At 33.9% G+C, this 25,132-nt stretch overlaps 1 protein-coding gene across 1 annotated transcript in view; it reads left to right on the forward strand.

The window, feature by feature from the left end:
- LOC142345957 (uncharacterized) overlaps positions 1–20,783 on the forward strand; it is a 34,608-nt gene extending 13,825 nt beyond the window's left edge. Inside the window, exons 2-4 of the mRNA XM_075398423.1 lie at positions 7,207–7,659; positions 12,946–13,098; positions 20,582–20,783. Coding sequence (XP_075254538.1) covers positions 7,385–7,659; positions 12,946–13,096 — 426 coding nt within the window. The 5' untranslated portion in view covers positions 7,207–7,384 and the 3' untranslated portion in view covers positions 13,097–13,098; positions 20,582–20,783. The remainder of the gene's footprint in view (positions 1–7,206; positions 7,660–12,945; positions 13,099–20,581) is intronic.
- The last annotated feature ends 4,349 nt before the right edge of the window (positions 20,784–25,132 follow it).

Raw genomic sequence — 25,132 nt, forward strand, 5'->3', positions numbered from 1 at the left:
ATCTTTTGTTGAAATAATTTTGTTCATAATCTGGGGTTGGGTAAAATGTAACCGACTAGACTTGACAGAATAGATATCCATACTGATGTCTCTTCACAGGTAGAAGAAGAGAAAGCTAGTTTGATTATACAAAGTGTCATCAGCGAGAATATGACAAACATTTGAACAAAGAACACAACCTCTGACCGAGGCAGGTTAATATTATTACGGAATCTCCACGAACTTCTTTCGCTCTCATTACTGTCATATAGAAAATCTTGAACGACATGCGGAGAGTCAATTTCATCAATTGCATTGTCTTGATCCATTTCAATTTTTATAAAAGTTTATAAGAATTTACAAAAGTTTACTTTTCTTCATAAAAGATTTGATAACGAACAAAACCAGTTCTCAAGTCTTCTTCGGTTTCCACTAGACGACAGATGAAACATGCAGGTAAACAGTTTGTTTTCTCGTAATGAATAATGCTTTGAATTTCTTCCGTTGAAAGAAATGATATTAGAGCTGAAGGCAAGGAAGAGCTACATGTTTCCATGATTTTTTCAATTGGTTGTTTTGGAACCAGTATTAACTTGGGCGGAATGAGTTTCTTTAGACGAGCGTTCTGTTTGCAATTGTTGCTGCTGTTGTTGCTGCTGCTGTTGTTGATGGTGCTGCTGTTGCTGTTGAATTGGTTCGTGTTGATGGTGCTGCGGTTGTTGAATTGGTTGCTGTTGATTATATTGTTGGTAGCACAGATAGTCGTACTGCAGCTGCTGCTGTCTGTTACAAGTTGTTGGTTGTGCTCCATGATGATTTCCTCTAGTCTGATAGAAGAATATGAATTGATCAAGTATGGGCAGAAATGTTGCAAAGTGTACTAGCTCTTCTTGAGATAATTCGATTTCCTGCTTGTGCTGCAGTTTCTGGTTTTTGAAACTGACTTTCTCGTATTTAATCACTGATGTCAGAACTTGACCCGATGTTGTTATCCAAGTTGAGATAGCTAAATTTGGAGATATCAGTGTCTCCAACTTCGATGGATTTTGATTCGTAATTTGATGTTGTTTCCAAAAGTTGTAACTGCTCTGGTTGTTCATCATCAGCTTGTTCTTTCAACCAATTAAAGAAGAAATTAACTTTTCGGCGAGCACAATTATTCAGGAGTTTGCCAGCTATCCTGCTAGGGTAATGGGTTTCACAAATGTTTACAAATCTTTGAGTTGTTGCCTCTGGCATCAAATTTTGGACAACCAATCAGATCCAAGTTAATGACTTTACAGTCGAGCAGGTTTGCCAAGAACTCTGACTTTTCTTTTCCTTTGGCATAGTATACAGTTTTCGGATTTCTCAGTTTCACGCTTTGTAATTTTTGTGTAAGTTAAATATGCGGGTAGACACCATGTTCCCAATGTAGACCATGAAGATACTTGGTAAGCCAATTAAATGCTCGCTGCTCAGCCGGAGGCAATGAATTGAATGAGCTAGGAGGAAGAAAAAGAATGCAATCTATATACTCTTCTGTACAAATTGCCAATTCCTTCACAATAAAATTTTGTTTTGAATAACGAAATGTTCACAGTCAAAAAAAACTGTTCGCTCTCACAACATTCTAACAAACTAAAAGTGATAGGTTTGAACAATTTTGTATACCAACAAAAAGCAATTCCTGTAATATGCCCTGCAAATTGGCTGTTAATGTTACATGGTAACATGTAAGCATAGCCCGGTCCTTGTTTGTAGTACTCTTGAATGTATCCGGCTGCATCATGTAGAATAGCATGCAGTCTCAATATTTTCGAATCTTTCAAAAAAACGATCCATTGATGAACTATCTATTCCAATCAAACCTCCATAATGTCGAAGTTTCATAGCAATGTCAAAATCAAAGTCTGTTGATCCGTTGAACAAGGAACATGGTCCTAAAAATAGTTGCGTCTTACAGAGTTGTCAGGATAAATTTTTTGTAATGATAAATATGTTTCGTGATTGATTTCCAGGTCATTTGTTGTTATAACAGGTTTGGTAAACAACATTATACACCGTCTCTGAGCAATTGTTGTAATCGGTGAATTTCATTCCAATAGAAGTAAAAATAACCGTAGTATTGCCACCGGCCGCGTGCTTTTTGATAAATTGTTAAATGAAGCCTCGGAATATTTTTGGAAGTAAATTTCTTGTTGATACTTAGAACAGTCTTCCTCTCAACATCTAGTTCCGTGCAAATTGTTTTGAACTCGTAGTAGCAATCGTATCTCCTACCCTGAACAATTTCTGTATTTTCCAAGCAATGCTGACCAATAAAAACTCCGTCTGCTCCACAAAGACTCTGAACTAATTCAAATGTTAGTCGAAAAATTTCAACGCAGTAAAACTTCTCCATTCGAACTTGAACACATTCTGAAGAGAGTAAGCTTTCTGTGCTTTTCCACCGGCTCAGTACAACTGTTTTTAGGTGAAAATTTCTGTCATGAAGTAATTTAATTCTCAAATATTGTTTTGAAGAGCTATCATCTTGTTTGATACACCAATCACCAATCTTTTTCAAACTACCTACAGCTTCAACAGCTTCAGACGGAGTCATTTTTTGAAAGGAATGTTTTTTTCTATGGATTCAGTTTCTGTTTCAAAAAAAATTGAACTATATTCATGTGTAAGAAAACATGTCTGATACTAAAATGTTCTCACTCTACTGAAAACATTTGCCCAACAGAACAAAAAACTCTCCCTTAGTCTCTTGTTAGACTTTACCACCTCTCTGCGAATGTGGTAAGGCTGGAGACTGGGTGGGGGGTAATTGAAGATAGTGGTTCTACTCTATCGTATCTTCAATTACCCCTCACTCTGGGCCTCCACCCGGAAGATGTATGGAATCTCAGCTTAAGCCTAAAATCTACAAGCTGGAACCACGCATCTTCCTTGGGCAGTAACACACATCAGTCATCTGAACTCCAGGTGGAAGGTGTAATTGTTACTCTCCACTTTGAAAAAGCAAATTGCTTTTCAAAGAAAATAAACTTTTCATAAATGAATTAAATATATCTTCATTATATTTCTCCAATTAGTTCCCTGAACCGCTGAACCTGGGGGGGGGGGGGAGGCGCTCACGTTCAGAGCCGATTGTCTTTGAGATCTGGAAAACGGTGCTAAAAATATTACACAAAATTTTAACACTTCAAATTTCATCAATTTTTCAGATTTTTTTTGAATTTTTTTTAAAATTTTTAAATGATGAGGCTCACCTGGGCTGACGATGACAAACATTACATAACTGCTACATCCCAACAACCCTCTTAATACAAAACATTCCCATCAAAAACGTCAAGATTTCAAGAAAAATACCAAAACTGTGTATTACTGGGCACGCAAAGGGGGGGGACATTTGGGTGTTACTGTGTTCGCAACGGGGGGGGGGGGGGGGGACACGAAAAATTTTTTCGAAAAGTTGATAGCTTTTGGCGTTCTCCACCGCTCTTGCCAAAACGCCAAAAACTATCAACTTTTCAAAAAAAATTTTCGTGTCCCCCCCCCCCCCGTTGCGAACACAGTAACACCCAAATGTCCCCCCCCCCCCGTTGCGTGCCCAGTAAGACACCTTACTACTGATGATTGCTGCTAAATCTACAGATAAAAGTAACAATTTTTGCCACAATTATTGCCATATATAGTTTGTATGACGGTGACATTTTTTCATTAGAAAATGGGATCGAACTGTTGTGCGCTCAACTGCCCAAATTTATCATGCAGTCACCAATAAGAATTTATCAATTACTTTTCAGCTCATAAAAAGCAGCAATTGCGCTTGAATGATGTGCAATGGGTCATAAGCCTATATCTCTCGGGTTTCAAATGAAAGATCATAGACAAATATTTTCAAATTTTTCAAATATTAAAAATTATTGACAGATAAATGCAACACCAAAGTTTAATTTGGAGCCATTTTTTGATAGAAGAAAGCATAAATTGTCTCCTCCCCACGGCCTTTCACTTAACAACTTTTGGAACTCACAATGACATGTTTACATACACTAGATGACAAAAACTTAAATGACCTTGGGGGTGGGGGCAGGTTTAGTGAAAGTAAGGCTAACATCGGAGATTAGACACAATTTGGAGAATCGCTCCCATTTAAGTCCTTCTTATTAATTTTATCCAAAGTACCAATTAACCACAAATGATAATAGGAGAGAAAATTTACCATATGTCAATAGGACCAGTTTTGATGACAACAATCTTTTCTGTTTTGCCTTTCTTTGTGGCACATAATATTTTATGTTGTTCCCTCAAAAAGATAAAGTCCGTATTTTTAAAACAGAGGCAATTTCAAATCGTTTTTGACGGAGCTGTTTCTTTATCATTTCAAAATCACACCTAGAAACTTTTTCACAGATTAGTATGATTTTGGAATTGAAAACACAAAAATTGATATCTGTTGCAGCCAGTGCTTTTTTTGTTCAGTTTTTTATACACTATCCCCGGCGAATATCAATGGCAACGCAAATTTCGATATTTATTTCAGTTACATTCTTTTTAGTCTAGAAAAATCAAAAACTAGCTTTTTTGAAGTTGTTATCTTCAATCGATTTTCATATGTCTTATTACTAAAAAATGAGTCATGATTGGCAAATGTCTTCCCTAGTAAGTACCAGATGTTCGTCCTGCTAGATTTTATTAAATCATTGGTATCTTGCAAGATAGGTGATCAGCTATCTTTCGTCACTTTAGACTATTTCTTTTATTTTGAAAGAAAGATTTTGAGATACAGTTGAATATATTTTAAACGATAATCTAGGTCAATTTTAAATATGATAATTTTTTCAACAGTAACACAAAATTGAGGAGCTATGAACAATATTTCCAGCGTCTTCAAGTACAGAAATTGTTGAGTTAATTGCTCACTTTTGTAACCAAGTACCACTTTTCCTATCTTATTACATTGTACGTGTAAAATTTACTTACAAAATTCGCAGAATGAAAAGCGGTAGTCTACATGAAAGTTTTTTTTGCTCTGGAGGTTGTAAAGTGGAACCCTTTTCTTTCCTCAAAACTAGCGTAGTTATACTTCACTTAACTGCAGTATCATCCCTAATTTTAGCAATCAATGTTGGTGAAAATGTGTATACTTCACTTCACTTGACTCTCGCTTCACATCAAAAAATATTGAAAATTTGTGAACTGCCCCTACCGCCGAATGGAACCACTTGTTATTGTAGTATTTACTACTTCAGTCTATTTAATTGCCTTGCTGAAACTACTTCACAACATTTAAGTGCTCTCCACATTGACCGCCACAAGGCAAGTGGGAGCACAAGCTATAGTTCTCTTAACTAGTCGTTTTTGGGACCCGTAGACGCTCGTAATGAACTTTGAAACTTTAATTTAATTGTTTCATGAATCCCTGCGGTTACACATTCAATTAAATATTCATAAAAAAATCTAATGCTTCATATCTTTGTTTTAACTACCTTTGTCTGCAATTGTTCACTTTTTAGAGCTATGATTCCGCATAACCTCTTACACTCTGCTTAGGATTTTTTTTAATCAGAGCAAAACAATTTTATTCTTTTGCTTGTTAAATTTTATTCATTGCTTAGTTCTCGTGTCATATAGTTTCATGTATAGCGGTAACCCAACATCAAAAGTTGTCAGTATTTAATTAGCATTTTTCATTATTTCTGGTAAATTTGGAGATTTAATTTTGAGAGGGGAACGAACTTCTATTTGATAATCGATATTTCGAACTTCTATAAAGAAAAGTATCAATTTCATGACAAATTTTGGACGTAATGTCCAAAAATTGATCTCAATTTCGTTTGGTTTCTCACTGAAACTAAACTTGGTATAACTTACAAAGTTGTGCAAATAATTGAACCACTTGTCCGAAATCCTTGTTGAACCCTTGATCAAACAGATTTATCGCGAATTTTTCTACGATCTTTTTCCGTTGCTATTATGAAGAGAGATTTTGATTTTGCATCAATTCGTGACGTGTTCGTAGCAAGTTTCATGGCAAAATCCCGACAAGTTTTCCTATGTTCTACTGTTTTTGTCATACAGGCTACAGGCCTTATTTTTATTGGCTTAGTAAAAATTCTAAACAACTAAATGTTTCATAAAATCGAAATCATTGTCCAAATAGCTGGCTTTTGTGTCATGTTCCCAACATTTGGGTGAGCGCAATCAGAATCTAAACTCTTTGAGAATGAATAGGAGAGTGTGTGAGCACATATACCTTGAACAACCCTAGTCCAAACCCATGGTCAAAATTACAAATTTGCAAAATTTGGACATTGAATTACAAACTTTTTGTAAAATTATGTATTATATTTGAAAATATTTGCAAACAGGTTTTGCAATTATGACCGTAATTAGCAAATTTTTGCAAATGCTCACATTAGTTTGCAAACAATTTTATAACTTTGACAGTATTTTGCAACTCTCACATTAATTTGAAACTTTTTTATACAAATTAAACCTCGCTTTTTTATTTAAAATTTGGCCCAAAAAATCTTTAAAAACCGTCCCAAATCTAAGCTCAACCTTGAAAAAAGAGACGTGTTCAAGTACCATGAAAACAAATTGACAGTAGTGCGTAGAACTGGACATACAAGTAAGGGAGGCAGAAAAGTAGGCATTACGTTTTGCGTAGCGGTTAATAAACGTTTTTGTTTATCAAATGTGTAAATGGTGAAAACCGTAAGTGGTACTTTTTTAGCCTTCCAATCCTTTTATAAAGTGGCCTGTAGGAGAACGGAACTCCTACTGAGGGTAACACACAGCTAAAAATTGACAAATTTGGTCCAATTTTTTTTAAACCCATTTTCTCTCGGGCCTAAACAGAATGTCTCATATCAACTTTAACAATTGAGATGAGTTAAGTTGTTTTGTAAGGTAAAGTTACCTGAGCTTTATATAGTGTATCTCCAGAAGTAGTGATGGGTACAGCAACGGATTGTTTTTATCATTTTTTACGAGTTTCCAAATATTTGCAATGTTTGCCTTGGTTTGCAAAAATTTGCAAAATTGACCTTCAGCAGTGAAAATTTGCAAATATTTCCAAATTTGTCATTAATCCCGAACAAAATCGAAATATTTGCAAATTTGACATTACGTTTAGACTAGGGAAGTTACAGTTTCAATTCCTTTGAGCAACTCAATTGAAAGGTTGACAAACTAGAGTTCTTACCATTTTAATCCAAAGTTTAACTGGCGCATTGTTTATTTCAGGTTACAAAGCTTGTTATGAGTTTCCAACTGACAAAATAGAGAATAAACTATACAGAATAACCGAATCCACCGACCAAATTACTGTACCGTGCGACACTTCTCAACCGTACTCTGAAGAGAAAGAAAGCGGATATTATCCCGTGTTCATGCCCCCGATTCCTCTTCCCAAGGATACAAGATGATAGGTGAGGGCTCCTCGGCTGCCCTTAGTTTGGACAACAATGATGAAACCCGCTCAGGGTTCTACTGTTGCGAGTTATTTTATGGGAGTCCTTACAACACATACGTTTCTAAAGTGTACGAGGTTGTGATTATAAAAGACAACTTGAAGCCGACGTTGAAGGCCTCAACCGGTGATAACCTGGTGGATAGTGGAACCAAGATTGAACTGCATTGTTCAGAACTGGCACTCGGAACCCAAGTCGGTTCCTCAATTGTGCCGACCATCCAATGGTATGTCCGGTTATAGGGGGGAGAATTTGGGTCATTCAAATTTAATTATGGGTATCCCCAACTCCAGCCCCATTTGATGAATACTTTGGAGAAAAATTAGAGTCAGAACAAATGAGTTTATTGCAGTGATGAAACGAAACTGCGCGCTGGCCAAAGAACGGTATAATCAAATAAAACCATTTCTCGTCTTCGTTTTATGAAACAGGAGCTTCGAAAAGCGCGCATTTTGTCTAGGACAATTGATTGAAAATTCTCAAAGATATCGAACCAAATGACCAGTATTTGCATTGCAATTTTTTGCAACTTCTTTTTGAATTAAAAAGAATCACTTACAAATCATCTACGTTTTGATTGCCTTGCCTGCACATGTTCTGTGTTGAAAATACGTTGACAATTAGATCCAGGGGTGTTGCCATCGGGAGTGTTTGAATTGAATGTTAGTCATATTATATGGCGAGCTGTTTCTGAAAATGAAGATTTCATTAAAAATAACACTGCAGCTACACTCCGACAGATAAAAAGCGTCGCAAGTGCAATGGGAAGTGTTTCACATATGATAAAGGTTGATCAAAAAAGTATACGGTTTAGCAGAAAAACAATTTAACTTCATTGAGCCTACCTACAAATATATCGATAATGTTACCTAAAAGAACTTAAACATACGCAGCGACTTCTTTCATTATCTTGTTTTATTCTGTCTGCGTCTATTCCTGCAAAAAAATTTTTCCTAAATTGCGAGGAATAATTCTTTATTAGTCAGCGAATTCCAGGTGTTACGATCTGGCTTAGAATCTTGGTTTTTTTTAAAAGTTTCTCACTACAGTTTTGCATAATAATGGCTGTGGAATAATGCTCTGGAAACAGATTTTAGAACTTTGATTGGTAAAAATGTAATTAGTGGGCTGAAAATTTGTTGTTTTTAAATTTCCAGAAGTACTATTGGCCTTCTAAGTCGATGATAATTATTTTGCTGAAATTTTTTATTAGTTTTTAGATCAGTGGGGCGATCATGTTTGCTGCGGTTGACGCTTGATCCTGTTGCGCAACTTAACTGATGATCAAACTTTAAGTTTAGATGGTAAACTAATGCCACATGGTAAAATTCTAAGTAGTCGGATGGCTTATTTGCAATGTATTTATTAACGAACTCATTTTTTTTGGTAAAGGATCAACTATAATATTTAACAATGTAGCACCATTAGCCATCGTATTTTGCTTATGCTTAACTTCAACTTGATCTGCTTAGTGCGAGTGACTTATCACTGCCAGGTAACTTATATTTTTTCCTAATAGCTATGCCGTTTCCATTCTAGGCCGGACTCTGTTTTTTAATCTTCTGTGATCATTAAAAAAAACAAGGACTCGCTTTTGGATTCATTTAGATTTCGTCTGTTGATTTCAATAAGGTTAAAGATTTTTTTGGTTGCCTTGAGCTGCATGCGACTTGACAAAAAGATATTTTTCTTTGCATTGTCTGTCCATGAACACATTCACAGTAGAGTTGGTAGCCATTAATGAATAATAGAGAATGTTAGTGAAGTTTTGAAATTTGTCATTATTTAATCTTTTTTGTCCACATGTAGCTTAATCTCAATTTATACAGGTCGAAACCTATTCGAAGGTGGAAACCTATTCGAATACTTTTTCATCTGTTTTTCATTCAAGTAGTGTTTTTTGGCTTTCGTAGTACAAAATTTCATAAAAATGCATGAATTTTTTCAAGATTTTTGCATATTTTTCTGAATTTGAGGTAGATACTTTTTTCCTTTTTGGACCAATACTATTAAGAACAGCTCCAATTGGCAATAAAATAATGTGCAAAATAAACATTGTATATGACTTCCATGGCTAGCTGATAGTTTTAAAGAATGCGAAGTCATTTTCTGACAAATTTTATCAGATTTTTGTCGCTGCCTGTAATTGTGCTTCTTTTCGTTTTCTTTCGGCATATTCCTGTCAATGGAAAGCGCTACTTGCTTGCACGCTTAAATGAATCAATTTACTGGTTCTTCATTAGAGCTAAAAGGTTTAATGATTTCCAATTATTTTTTTGAAAATATTTTTTATCATTCCAATTTTTGATTTTTTTCTATATTTGGGATGGTTATTTGTTCTCTGTTCAACATATCACACTATAGATAGCTCCAATTGGCCTTTAAGGAAAGCGTATAGATACCTCTTTTAGTTTCGCCTCTAAAAGTCGTTTTTTTGTTGTCGATCGGAATAGTTATGACAGTCAAAGTCCTTGATTATTTCCACGATTGTTTACCTAAATCTGTTTCCCGAGTTTGGTTTATAGCTAACGGTTTTCAAAAGTTTCAATAATTTGTTCTAGACAAAAACTTTTTGTTATTGCAATTTCTTGTTCTGGTTTGCGTTAGCAGGTAGCTAAGTCTTATTATTCACAAAGCTCATCGCTTTACTGTTGCTGTAAAAAAAATTACTTGTTTTGGTTACGTTTTGACAGATTTATATAGTTCGTAGAAAAGTGTTTTCATAGTTTGTGAGTTTTGTGAGCTTTGATACTGGTAAAAATTTCATGAGTTTTGATAATGGTAGAGATTTGTGGATCTTTTTGTCGTCTTTTCGACAAAGACCCTTTGCAGAGAGGGGCCAGTTAAAATCAAAAGTGGTCAATAGCAAACGTTTTGATCGTTTTCGTCAGTTTAATTTCTTTAATGATTTTTAATGTTTCATAGACATAATGGCTACAAATATGTGGGTTCGATAAACTGTTTGTGAAATTTTGAGTTCTGTCCGCATTTGCTGTTTTTGTCGTCCTATAATTTTTCTAAATTATAATAAACACAACTGAATTCCTGATCAGTTTCAATTTGATCTGTTCGTGCTTTAAGTTGAAAGCTTAAGGTATGTTTGAACTTTTCAAATTTTTCTTTGAAAAAATCAGTTTATTTTTGAGCTTTGTCACTTTTATATTATTTCTTTCAATTTTGTAGCTTGGTCTCCGTAACGACTGGTTGCATCCTCTTTCCAATAAAACAAGATCCAATCGTCGTTACAATTTTTTAAGAAACTAATGGTCTTTGGCTTTGGCACTAGACAGTGGTTTCAAAGTTTGCTGCACCACTTTCTTGTTGAATTCAATTGTTTTTTGTTTCGTTTTTGCTGTTATTTTTGGGATGACGACAATTCTCAATCGATTCATATGACATTTAAATTAGCATTCCTATTGAGCCGAGTTGATACGGAAAGGTTTCAATCAGTTTGAATTTTTTTTTTTTCAAAAAGAGAAACTTTTTTTGATTTTTGAATTTTTGCTCTTCGTTGTCGGCCTGTCACCGAGCCGCCTTTTTGAGAGGTCTTATGTTTTATCGAATGAACATTTAATGAAGTATAGGTTGATTTGTTTAGATACGGTTTTTTCGGATTCCTTTTTCGTCTTGATGTTTTCTGTTTTTTGAATATAGTAATCGAGTTTTGGCCCTAATTAACGTTTGCTGTTTTTGTTTTGGTGTGTGTCTTGTCCAGTACAGATGGCAAGTATCATCGGCTCTATAAGCCATCATTTTTTTACTTAATTGTTTTTTGAAAGATGCGTGATTTTTTGCACGTATTCTTTCTCCTCCTCATTCGACGGTCTATTAGATCAAAACGGGAATGAGCGGGGTCGGAATATCACCTGCAAACGCACATTACTGCGTCTCCTTGTTGTTAATATGGTATCATGGCTCCCTTTTCTTCAAAAAGAAGCATGTACCTACTCTTTTGGCCCGAGAGTTGTTGTGATTAAAATCTCTTTTCATTGAGATGGAAAATTTTGTTTCCCGACTTTTGAGCTTGAGATAATTGTTAGGATTCGACTTGATATTTGTTAGTAAAATAGCAAAAAAAACCTCAAAATGTTGAGGGGGTGAGCTTAAAATGTCGATCCCTAGATCTAAAAGCAGACATTTTTTATTACCTTAATTCGTATATCGTGCTAGGATTTTCCAGAGCAAATTTATTTTAAGAATTGGGGTGATTACCGGCGAAAAAAAATGTTGTCACCGTAAAGCGCCTGCATGTTTTCAGGTGAAGGGAGTGAAAAATTACTTGTTTAATTTTTCAGTCAATTTTGATTTCACAGCACCAGCTCTCACGTTCCTTTTCATTTTTTGTGTTTGAATCCCCTTTAAGTGAAAAACATGCAAAGAAATGTGTAAGATTAAATGTTCTCAGCAGTGAAAGTTTTCTATCGTTTTTGAGCAGCGAAGGAACGGATGTCAGCTGTTCCAACAAGAACATTGGTAAAAATTACAATTTCACCGGTAAAAATCGCAGTTCTTACCGCCAAATATTTGTTGCATCTTTTGTGGTGATTCGCTGTAAGAAATTTATCACAGCTTCAACAACATCCAGCGCAAAAACAGCAAACTCTACAACATTTCACGGCAATTTATGACATTTTCGGCAATTTTTGAATCTTTTCCGTTTGTGTCCCTCACCCCCAGCTTAGTGGGCGCATGTTGCATAATATTTGCACCCCCCCCCCGTACGTGTCATATTTTTACATAATGATTTATTATTAGTGGCACGTGCTCTGTAACGGGGGGGGGGGGAAACGTGGGGGGGGGGGGGGGGGGGGGGGCATAAACGGAAAAGATCCCAATTGTAGCTTTGCAACACATTGAAACGTGATCGAAAACGGTATAATTGTTTATTTATTCATGTTTTCTGTTGCTACCCTAATCGAGACCTGGAAATATAAAATATAAAAGATTTAAGGTGTGAAAAGACTGTCCTCGACAGATATTGGCTATGCAAAGAATTTTTCTGGACCAAATGTGATGTCCTGGACTTTGGCTGGAACTAAAACAACCATCCTACAATTTGGCTGGAACTAAAACAACCATCCTAGAATTTGGCTGGAACTAAAACATACGTCCTGGAATTTGGCTGTACAATAAAACATGTCCTGGAATTACGCTCGCGACCGTTATAATGACTTGTTTTCAGTTTCCTTCAAATTTAAGGACATGTAGCGGACTTGGTTAAGCATTGGGTAGGATTGCAGGTATTAACGAGATCGAACCCAGGTGTTGTCGGAACTTTTTAGATTGCCTCATTTTTGCATATGAAAAGAATTTGGCTGGACTTATGGAAAGAAGAAGCCTCGAATTTAACTAGGGTCCTCGACCGTGTAAATATTTACCGCCTCCACCTGGGGGTAATAGGTCTTTTCATAATTTTCAGGCCTCGACTAGGGTAGTGTTTGCAAAGAAAATATCTACCCATGAGTCTGCTGTATTATAGATTAAAAAGCGCCGTTTCCCTTTTTCTTAATAGGACCATTCCCGAAGGTCTCCCATGTGCCAAGGAAGGTTCGACATCCTATTCCTTCTTTGCTACTGAACAAATGAATGGAGCCCAGATTTACTGCAGCCACTTGTACCCTTCAATCTCTGATCCATACACAGTAGCAGTGCGCTCTAAATAGAGGTTGGATTTAAAATAAGCTGTGGAAATATTTTTTTTCCAAAATCTTTTGTTGGCAAGAAAGGTAGTTTCGTATAAACGAAGCATAAGAAGTATAACAATCTTATAAGATCTTACGAATTTTTACAACTCTTATAAGATCTTATAAGTTTAGAGTAAATCTTGTAAGTATCTTATACAATCTTACAAGATTAATGCATTAACTTGTAAGGCTAGGTAAGAATCTTATAAGATCTTATAAGATTTGCAATGGTCAATGACTGGGGTGATCAAAGAGTCCTTTCCCTAGTTGTTCCGACCCCACTTGTGGGGGGGGGAGGAACTATGTACTCAAATGGGTCTTTTTTTGTTCCGTGAATTTTGGCCGACCGATATATTCATCGTAGAGAAATGTGCATGGTATCATTAAAAAGCTCGTCCAGCGTAGAATTCGAAGTTAAAAAGATTTTTTTATGAATTTCGTTTTTTTTTTGAGGAGTTATCGCGGTTTAAAGTTTCATGTGAACACTGGATATTTGGTTCACTTTTGTTCACTTTTACCGTAATTTTCGTTCGAATTAACGTTTTCTCTACGAAAAATTTAGTTCAAAACTAGATTTAAAGCGAAAAACTAAACCAATTTTAGGTTTTTAATAGACGAAAGGAGATAAAAAAGACTAGTTCTAGTCTTAGAAGGAAGTTTAATATATAAAAAAAAATCGAATTAGGTTTGGGAGCTCTTTTTTTTTAGAAATTTTGCAATTTTTTTGTTTTTTTTTTCAAGTCACCTAGAGACTACTAGAGACTTTTAAAATCGAAGTTCCGTTAATTACAAACCTCTTTTACGATCAAATGAAGCCCAATGAAAAAATTTTTTTGTTTCAAAGGGATCGCTCATGTTTTTTTTTGGATTCGTATCTCAAATTTCGTAATTTCAAATAAAATTTTGATTTATTTTTTGAGGTTTTACTAAAGTTTTATAATCCTATGGCATAAACTTGTTGACTAAAGGTGCAAAACATTTGCTAATGATTGTTAAGTGAACCTATCTAGTGCTGTGAGTGGACAGCTAATGGCTGTTAAGACTTTGAAAATAAATTTTCGAAATTTTTTTTTAAAATTAGTAAATCATAAACTTATTTTTGTGAACTCTAAGTTCGTCTCAGTAAAAACAGGATTGAATTCCTTCATACCACTGCAACATAAGTTAATCTCATTGGCGGCTTTATCAAGTAACTATTGGTTATACGTCTTCAATGCCACAAGATTTCAAATTTTTTAAAAAAACTTTTGGACATTTCGTTTTATTTGTTCATTTTGAAATCTTATCACGTCATCCTAATATTGATGGCTACATCTTCCATTAGTTAAGACGTTCAAAGGATCATAGATAAAATTTTCTGAGAGAAAAATATGGTTTAAATGGCTTCAACACTTTCTTCTCCCATTTTTCTAAAGAAATTTTGGTTTTTGCCTGTATTTGTTGTTTTTTTTTCATAGTCATAAGAGATATTGTGATGTCTTATTGATTACCTAGGCTTGATAAACATCCTTGTATTCACATCGTGGCATAGCTGGGCGTATTCATTGAATTCCTATGAAAGCTTTTGAGTTTAATGGCTGCTAAGACTTTTAAAAAATTTCATTTTTGAATTTTTTTTTGAACATAAATCAATCTTAAGCTTATTTTCTTGGATTGTGAGTCAGCCTCGGTAATGACAGAATTGCTTTTTTGCTACATCAACAACAATTTATCTAGTTAGCGGTTTTGTCTTCTAACTATTGGTTTTCTTTACTTCGGTGCAAGAGTTTTCATAATTTTTATAATTTTTGTTTTTTTTTAGTAATTTTGGTTCCTTATGAAATCGTATTACATCATCCTAATATTGATAGCTCCCATTGATTTAGTGAAGACGTTCAATGGACCGTTGAAAAATTTTTCAGAGAAGAAAGCTCATGGTTTAAATGGCTTCGACACTTTCTTCTCTCAATTTTCTACCGAACTTTTGAATTTTGCCTGTTTTTGTTGTTGTTTTCATAGTCAATGACTTGTTGTATTGTCTTATTGATAAATTTTAAACGACAAACATCCTGGTCGTCACATCATCTAGGCATAATTTAGCGTATTAAATGCCTTCCGTTGAAAGCTGTAGAATTTTAAGACTTTGATTTTATGGGTTTTCTCAAAAACTTCGTGATTTTGATGTATTTTTCTTTGCCATACGACTTATTGTGATGAGTTATTGATGTGACAAGAACGAAACATATGATTGCTATTTCATCGAGGCAGAATTTAGTGTGTTTTATTAACTCTGTTGAAAATAATTGAATTTAATGTCTTTGATACTAGGGCTTTTCTCAAAAACTTCGTGGTTTTAATACATTTGTTTATATTTGTTGTTTTTCAAGTCACTTTGTAACAATAGAAACAATCACCTTGCTGTTAAAAACTAATCAAAAATAGAAGAGTTTATACTGAAAAGTTCATTCTCTAATGGCTTTGAAACTTTTCTCGCTTAATTTTTGTGAGTTTGCTGTTTTTGCTTTTTTTTATTTTTAGGTAGCCGTGAAACTCTGATCGGTCTCACAAACCTGTAATGTTGCCCATAAACTTGTAATGAGTGATGTTACCCGAAGCAGGCAGTTTAAAGCCAATAGTCTTAAAAATTATGATATTATACATCTTCAAAGATTTTTCAGTTTTTTTTGTTCTTTTCGTCAACTTATTCTCGTCATTGAGAAGTCCACTCCAATTCCTTGAATTTCAAAAAACAACTTGTGTACTAATATTATGTCGTAATTGATGTTTTCTTTGGTGGACATTATGCGTCTTCATAAAAAATATTGTGAGTGGTGTATTTGTGTTTGTGAGTGGTGTTTTCAAAATATTGTGAGTGGTGTTTTCAAATGTGGCCCAAATGAACAAACTTCTTTTCTCTTTCAGTATAATTTTAGCTGAATGAGTATGATTGTAAACTGAAATAAAATTAAATAAAATTCAGATAATAGCTAATGATTTTAATGGCTTCAATAATTTATGTTATTGTTCGTAATTTTTCGAGATTTTCTGCGTCTTCGTGTAAATTGTTCGTTTTTTTGAGATTTTCGGCGTTTTTAGTTTATTCCTATGGTTTAGTCTCAACAAACACAGGTCCCATTAGTTTCATATTGACTTTTTATTAAATTTATCAAGAATTATTTTGTTAAAAAGCTAAAGATTTTTTTAGACTTTTGAAATTATTTGGTTTAAGAAATGTTGATTGATCTTTGACTTTAAACTCATTTTTTTTCTCTATGTCAACTTTTTACCTAATCTCATTATGAAAAACATACATCTGCTGTATAGTTAGCAAAAACTAAATTTGTGGAGTTAAGGTTTTATCTGATTGCATTTTGACGTTGTTACTAGGTGCTTTTAAAATTATATATTTGGTTTCTGCCGTGAAAATTTTGTTTTTGCATATTTTGTTGTTTGCTGTATTCTCTCGTAGTCTTTTTTTGGTAGATTGCGCTGTAATGAGAAATGGCATTATGTAATTCAATTTGTAGTTAGGTTCTGTAGTTTTTTTTTTAATTCAAACATCTATTTTTGTTATCTCTTCATTTGGTTGACAATTAAGTCAAAAATGTAGATGAGCTCGGGTCGGAACATCATGTGCGAACGCAGATTAACGAGCCGCCTTGTTCAGAAGTTATATTATGGAAACGTAGAAAAATCTTAGATGTGTTTTTAGCTCGACGAATACAGCAGAAACATAACATTCTTTAGTTTTCTTTCCGTTTGTACATTTGGTGTTGAAACGTAGAGAAATCGGCGATATGTTCTTTATCAAAACAAGAGAAACCATGAAATGTATGAAACGTGTTGTGTAAGGTTCAAGGGTCGTTTCAGTACTCCGTGAAAACAAATTAACGAAATATTTCCTCGTCAGTACTCATACAAATTCAAAAATTTATAAAACGATCCGAGAAAATAATTTTCGCTGGCTCAGCATTGTGAACAAGCAGATGGCAGCGTTGAATCGGTTCAAACTTTTTTTTTTAATTTTCTCCAAGATTTACGTTTGAAAATCCCTTAGACAGAGAACTGAAGAAACGACAATTACTTTGTGTTAACTGATAATGCTGACCGTTTCAGACGCTTTTAGTTGAACATACACACAATTTGGTCTGTTTAATGTGCAAACATACCTTGGAGGTTATAGTTTTGAGAGCAAATTTACAGAACAAATTAAAAATACCGACAATTTTGTACGTTACCAAACATATCAAAATTTTTTGGTTAACATTTAATGCAACTTTTGCTAATCAAATAAAAGATTAGCAAATGTGAACAATTATTTGTCTAATGTATGCCATGAAGAGTTAACTTGGAAGAGTAAAAAACATGATGGAGTTTAAAAGATTCACTACTGATTTAAACTTGATGCTAGGTCCGAGTAACCCAAAATTTCAGCAAAATAGGAACACTTAGTTGAGACCACCTGGACAAAAAAGTGCTACAAAAAAAAGTCTGACTGGAAATGGCTTTCGTGTTTTCAAACCAAATTTCTGAATACCCAGTTTTGTTTGCGATGCAAAAATTTATGAAACATGTTAACCAATTTCAGTTAGAGTTAAGGTCTTCAAATTTGACTAAAAACTTAAAGAAAACTTTTTTTGAGTGCTTTTGTAGAAATATGAGGATGCGCAATCAATTGGGTATCAACTGTCGTTGAGTAAAATACAATCCAGCAAATAAAAGCTGTATAAATGGGTTAAAAAGAGAGTCTTCAGTTTCTTGGCGAGTAACTATAGTTACTAAAGAATTCAAGAAGGATTCGACAACAGAAGATTTAGATCACAAATAAAACAACTGAAGGAAATATTTTGGTTTGCTTCTCAGAATCATAATCAAAAAGAAGGCGGGGAGAAAATGAAGGGCCAGAGAAGTTTCCATCTACTACAATTAACTAAAGCAAAACATTCAAAAAGTCGATCAAAGCAGCAGTTGAATTGATGGCGTACGTTATCACAATCACAAAGCTAGTTTAATAATAATTGTTAACAGATGTTTTATCTCTTTGCTCAAATATTATTCATCTATAAGTCTGATCCGAGACCTCAACAGGATCTCAGAAAACAGAATGAAATAAGTTTGGTCTATGTCTAAGCATCCAGAAAATTAATCATTGCGGGCAACAACCAACAATTCCAATAGCGCCTTAGATTGAACAGGAAACTAAAAAGAAAAAAAGAGAGATATACGGAAAAGAAAACAATAAAAAAGCTTTTTTTATATTTTAATGTTCATTTTTATGCAAAAGAGTGTTTTGGTGCGCTCAAAAACAACTTTTTAGTATAAAATTGCAAGAATAAATTATATATAAAAAAGAAAAGGACAAATGAACACATCAAACTCTCAAATGAAGATAGGATTTTTCTCTGAAATATTTTGCTAAATTATGTCTCAGGGAACACAATTCAAGCCAAACAGTAACCACCAAAGCCCACGAAGACGCAAAGTCAACTGAAATTCGCCTTTAAAAACTCAATGGAATCTTTAAATACAATGTTTCCATCGTTTAGAAAAGTTCTCAGCGAAAAAAAGTTAGAAGCAGCTGTAATTTGCTTCTCGAATCTAAACTTCTAAACATTTGCTTTCGAAACTATTAAATAACTAAGTAGCAAAAACAAAATGAAAAAGCTAATAAAAAAATTCAACGTTTCTACACATTGCTCCCAAATTGTTTTAAACCTATAGCGAGCCTACAATCACTGGCGACGAGAAACGTTGCCCCGTTTCTTACACCACTGTGAGACAATACACTAATTTTTGAGGGACTTTATTCGTTACCATTCGAAAACAACGGTCATCAATCTTCTCAAACAATTGATCAAAATATTTTCCTTTTATAAATATTTTGCGAATAATTGTTTCATTGAATTAAGAACAAACGCCACTTTCTTGAAAAGATAACACACACCTTATTAGAGCCGTTTTTCAAAAAAATTAAGCAACTTGCTTTTATTTTTTTTGCTATAATTTTTCTTAGCACGATTTTTGCAGGCATTGATTTTTAGAGACAAACTGTTTAAGAGTAAAGAAACCATTTGAGTAAAGAATCCATTTGAAGACTTACTGGAGAAAAAACTGCTGAAACGTTTCTAATCTATGTAACAGAAGCGACCTGGGAAATTTAGGTGAATTGTGTCTCAAGAAACGCATGGAAAAACAGCATCTTTATTTAAAAAACCTTCACTTTTAAAACTAAAATAGAACATTGCAGGAGATAATTTATCTATTCAATTGCAGACAAAAGAATCCGTTTTCCTTGAACATTTGAAGAGCTTTTGCATAAAATTGACTTTTTTCGCCATGAACTTACATTGTTTCACATCTGTTGGCCGGACTACAACCACTGGTGACGAGAATGCACCACTGTGAGACGATACACTAACTTTTTAGGGAATTTCTTCATTACCATTCGAAATCTAAAGTCGCCGTCTTTCTTAATCAGTTCGTGAGTCCTCCTCCCATATTAGTCTAGTCTCCACCAAACGTTTGGTACTCTCCACCAACTGCTAAACAACAAATATGGAATTGCCAAACTTTTGTCACAGTTTTAGAACCTCTCGTTTTTTGACATTTTAATACCCAACACTGGACGTTTTTGATATTTAAATACCAAAATCGGTTTAATTACAAAAATCTGTCGAGAAGATTGCATTTTGACTCTTCAATCTAGCCCTCCTGTATCTTTACGCCCATAACCCGACGAACAAATCAATCCCAATAAAATCCTCAAAGTTCTGTAATGATAATACATGTAAACAAACGGAAAAATGGGTGTTCACTGGCAAAGTTCATGGCTATTGAGGCTCAACTGTTGAGTACGAAACCAATCAGTTCGGCTGACGAATCTCATTGGCTTCGAAACCAGCCAATGATACTGCTAAGGACCATTGAGACTCAAATGTCAGCTCCGGTAGTGCATAATTGTCTAATTTCAACAACGAAAATTTTAGCATAGAATTTATGCAATGTCAAAGCTAAATTAAAACTGCCTTTTGAAAAACCAAAGATGTAAATTGTGAGATTGAGTTAAATGAACGTTCAAAAACACCAAATTAACATCTTCAACTCGGAACGCCAAAAAATGAAATTTAGAGCTCAGCAACTTCAAAGTAATGGAAAATCTACTCTTAGCAGAGCAAAGCTTATGTTTGATCTGCGTTAGGTAATGCCAAAAATTTTTAATATCTACGCCTGTGACCACTCAATTGTGTAAGCTCAACGCTTTTTATTGCAACGTTTCCTTAAAACGCGTTTAGCGTATATTTTGCACAAAATCAGCGCATCGACCTCCAATAGCAATTATTTCTTCGTTTTTATGCTGACATCCCGACTTGTGAAGTGAATTTTACTTCAGTTCCACAAGAGTTTTAACACTGTGATGTTGGAGATACTACAGATACAGGAAAAGTATCCGGATCAATTTATTCTGATTTGTCTTTTTCTTTTCAGGTGAGAAAACTAACCTCTGGTATCTTCGGTTAATATACCTTTCATGATCTGAAGATTGGCGATATTCGATCATACATTTATGGATGCGCTTTATTGAACTACAATTCTTCATCAGAGGCCGAATCGTCTCTCCAGATGATCTATTTTTGGAGCTAACAGATTTATTAAAATGATATAAAAAAAGAGTTTATCACAAGAAGAAAAAGACGTGTCGTATAATTTTACTTAATTCATAGAAAAATTATACCGTTTGTTATTCCGCCTTTTCAAAAAAATACATTACGACGCAGAGGTGTACCCAAAATTTCCACCTTAGTAAAGTTGGCTCGAAAATTAGATATATACAATGAACAAAATTAAGAGACATCCATTGTATCTTACTTTTAGCAAAAGGGGTTCCGCCAATTTTGCGAAACAAAAGAACATTCGGTGCGAAAAGTAGGTAACAAATCTTGTAGCTCGTTTCTGCTCAATTTAAGTGCCTATTATTCGACCGCATTTTGAGCATGCAATAAGCACTTTAAAAAAATTTAATTGAAGCTTTTAAAGCTTTAAAGTGCTCTAAATACATGGAACCACAAACACTGATTTTTTTTTTCGAAAAATCCCTCTCGCATCAAAGTGTTTGTATATCAATGTGGGACTGGCCGATTTTAATAAGTAGTAATACAGAGCACTATTACGTAGTAATCGGTAGTAATAAAGTACTATAAGTAATAATAAATTAGTAATAAAGTACTACTAGTAGTAATAAGTCAGACTTAATTAAATAAGTTATAAGTAAAATAGGCTTAATTGCGGATTATATGCGAAATCGAGCTACATTGCGTGCGAAAAATTGATACATGAATGGAGAAGATATGTGATACAACTCGCGCGAAAAATATGTTATTAAGCTTGTACTTGTATTTCGCGGCCAAAATTAGGACACTTTTGCGATCACGGCATACGATGTCCCCTTTCATTTTACCAGTTTCTGCTAAAGTAGATATTTTCCGCAATATTGTTCCACTTTCAACGTATTAACATAGTAAAATGAACACGAAATACACGCATCGGGCATATCTGCCCGTGACGATTTGGGTATACTTCTGCATCATAATATAGGCAGATTCCACCATCTTAATCGCGTGGGTACCAATATAAAAGCACCGTAAACGTTTCGCGGGTAATTGCCAATCCAACTTGAATAAAACGAACACAAGTAGTGTAGTGTAGGCTAAGCAACGCAAGTATGTAAAAGGTTGTGGCCACGTATGAATATCTGATATCCCCTATTCTCAACCCTTTTATAAAGAAATACTTATGTAGCAAGACGAAATAAATATAAAACTGTATCCAGTCAAAGCGTTAATAGGTGGGTCCAATTGTTATCAATTTTTCAAAGAATTCTCTGTGGTTCAAATTTAATTGTACTTTTATCAGCTGAAGCTAAAAGGAAAAACAATTGACCTGTCGTATATTACCCTTAAAAATTAATGGGAAAGGCGTTCTGCCGGTTTCTTTGACTATCATTGCCTCATTCAAGTTCTTTTTCTTTGGTGTCACTGTCTAATCTTATGTACCTGACAAGATCTGCAGTCGATTTCAACTTTCAATGCATCGCTTTCTTCAAAAAATTCAGTTTCTACGGAACTTCATGCTATTTTTTCATCGTCAAAAACAACCTTCATCTTATGCGCAACTGCGACCGAACAGTTCGTCTAGATTTTATCAAAAATTAATCAAACGCCATCACATTATTAGCATCAATAGTAAAATTGCCCTAATCTTATCCAATTTTTTTGCAATTATACGAATTAATAGCTAAAATTCAACAAATGTTTTACATGTTTTCAAAAAATACGTGCGGTACCAAAAAAGCATGAACTTGCTGTTTTACCGTCCACCTTGGTGCTTTTTATTTCATTGATTTATTAAAATGAAATTGTTATTCATATAGCATTGAGGAAATTAAATTATTATTATTATACACAAATTTTAAGCAATGTTTTTTTTGAAAATTTGAAACCAGGAGGCTCGTTAATGTGCGTTTGCACATGATGTTCCGATCCGAGCTCATCTACAGTTTTGACATCGACTTAATTGTCAACAAAATGAAGAGATAATCAAAAAAAGAAGTTTCAGTTATAAAAAAACTCTACACACCCAAACGACTAATTGAATTACATAATCTCATGCCTCATTGCGCCGCTCACGAGGTCTGCCATTGAAAAGACAACGGGAAAAAACAAACAACAAAAAAAGCAAATAAGCAAAAACTAATTTTCACGGCAAGAACTCAAAATCTAAACTTAAAAGCACCTTGTAACAATGTCAAAACACAAACAGATAAAACCTTAGCTACACAACTTTATTCGTTTTCAATTACACAGCAGATGGGATTTTTCCTTAAGGGGACTAGGTAACAAACCGACAAAAAAATAATGAGGCGAAAATCAAAAATCAATCAACATTTTAGAAAACTTTCAATGACTTCATACATCTCAAAAACTTTAAGCCTTTAACGAAACAATTGTTGACGAGGTTACAAAAACGTCATAAGGAAACCGATAGGGTTTAAATTTGTTAAGACAAAGTCATAGAAACAAACTAAAGTCGTACAAAGCTAAAGAAAACAAATTGCGAAATCACAAAATATTGAAGCTATTAAAGTCAAAGCTTTGTCTGGATATTTGTTTTTCTTATGTCGATTATTATATAAACTAATTCAACTGAACGATTAAATAGGTTCATTTGGTCTTTATTTGAAAATCATTGGGATCTGTTATTACGCTAATATGCTAAAAAACATCCTTCTAAAAAGAAAAAAATCGGAAAAAAAATTGAAAACAAATAATAATATAAACTTTGAGGCTAATTGCTATAAATTGATGTCATGGTGTAATATCATTCAGTCAATCCTCATAATCAGCTTATGCGACCTCTCTCAAAAATCCTCATAATCAGCTTATGCGACCTCTCCTAATCAGCTTAGGACTAAAAAAAAGTAAAAAACAGCAATATAAAAAAAGAGAGAGAAAAGTGTCGAGGCCTATAAAAAAAGATTTTTTCAGTAAAAACTTTCTATCTTCAATTATTTTTTAGGAATAGGATACCTCATTGTTTAAAAAAAGACTTCAGCAACTATGAACAACTATACTAAAAACACGAAACTTTTACGAAAAACACGTAATACCAACGACATTAAATTCAATAGCTTTCAAAGAAAATCAATATATCCTCTAAAGTTTACCTCAGTGGTAAGACTATAAAGTTTTTCAATCATAAGTTATCAATAAGACATCACAATAAGTCTTACGGTTTGAAAAAAAAACAACACATACGGGCAAAAATCAAAAAGCAATAGAAAAGTGCGAGAAGAAATCGTCTAAGACATTTAAATCATAAGTTTTTCTCTGAAAACTTTCTCTATGATCCATTCAATGTTTTTCCTAAGCAAATGAGAACCATCAGTAATTTGATAATACTATAAGATTTCAAAAGGAACCACAATAGTGAGAAAAAATTATCCTGAAAATATAAAAATTATGAAAACTCGTGCCATCGAAGTCATAACCGATAGGTAGGAATCCCTATCGCTATCAAGAATATTTTTGTTGCATTGGAAAGGAAAGAGGTCCTGTTATTACTGAAAACGACATAATTTTAACAAAAAAGATTAATGTCGGTTAAAGTTCAAAAAAAATTGAAAAATTACTTTTAATGACTTAACAGCCAATTGCTCTCCGGACAAAGCGCTAGGTAGGTTCACTTGAAGCTCATTATTGAGCCTACTGCATTTCTTAGTCACTGAGTTAATGCTATAAGTCTGAAGAACTTTCGTGATATCTTGAAAAGAAAATCAAAATTTCATTAAAAATTACAAAAAATCAGAGTAGAAGCCAAAAGAAAACAAATGCGATCACTCGAAAACGAGTTTTTTCTTCATTGAACTTCCTTTGACCGCAAATGAGAATCGTCAATAAAGTAATTATAAAATGGAAAGTGACTAGTCTATAAGTGACTTTAAAAAACAACAAAAATGTAAATGTTTTCTAAAAAAGCTCTCAAAGAGAATTCGAGCTTTATTTTTTATAGTTAACTTACCCATGCAACCAAAACACTCATTTTTGTCGTCTTTCTTCAAATGGGAATGAAAAGAGTTTATATTTAGTTTAAAAAAGAGTTACATGTAGTCTTGAACTGATATTTTTTGAGAGAAACACTTAATTCGATTGAAAAATTAAGATAAAAAGGAACATCATCATGCAAAATGACCTGTGGTCACAAAAAAATCTTAACCTTGATAACTCCTTCGTAAAAACTGAAACTCAAAAAAAATCTTTTTTATTCCTAACTCTAACCTGCACGCGGTTTTTTGTTGATACCACTCACATATCTCTACAAAGAAAAAATTGATCGGCCGAAATTGTGTGAACAAAAGAAAACCATTTGAGTATTTACTCCACCAATCATTAGAAAATTTTTCAGATTATACTGAGTAACATCAAAATTTTCTTTTTAAAATAAGTCGTAAGAATATATTACGTTGGGAAGAAGATGATCCAC

This window comes from Convolutriloba macropyga, chromosome 9, assembly GCF_964194025.1.
Source record: "Convolutriloba macropyga chromosome 9, txConMacr16.3, whole genome shotgun sequence".
Taxonomy (NCBI): Eukaryota; Metazoa; Xenacoelomorpha; order Acoela; family Convolutidae; genus Convolutriloba; species Convolutriloba macropyga.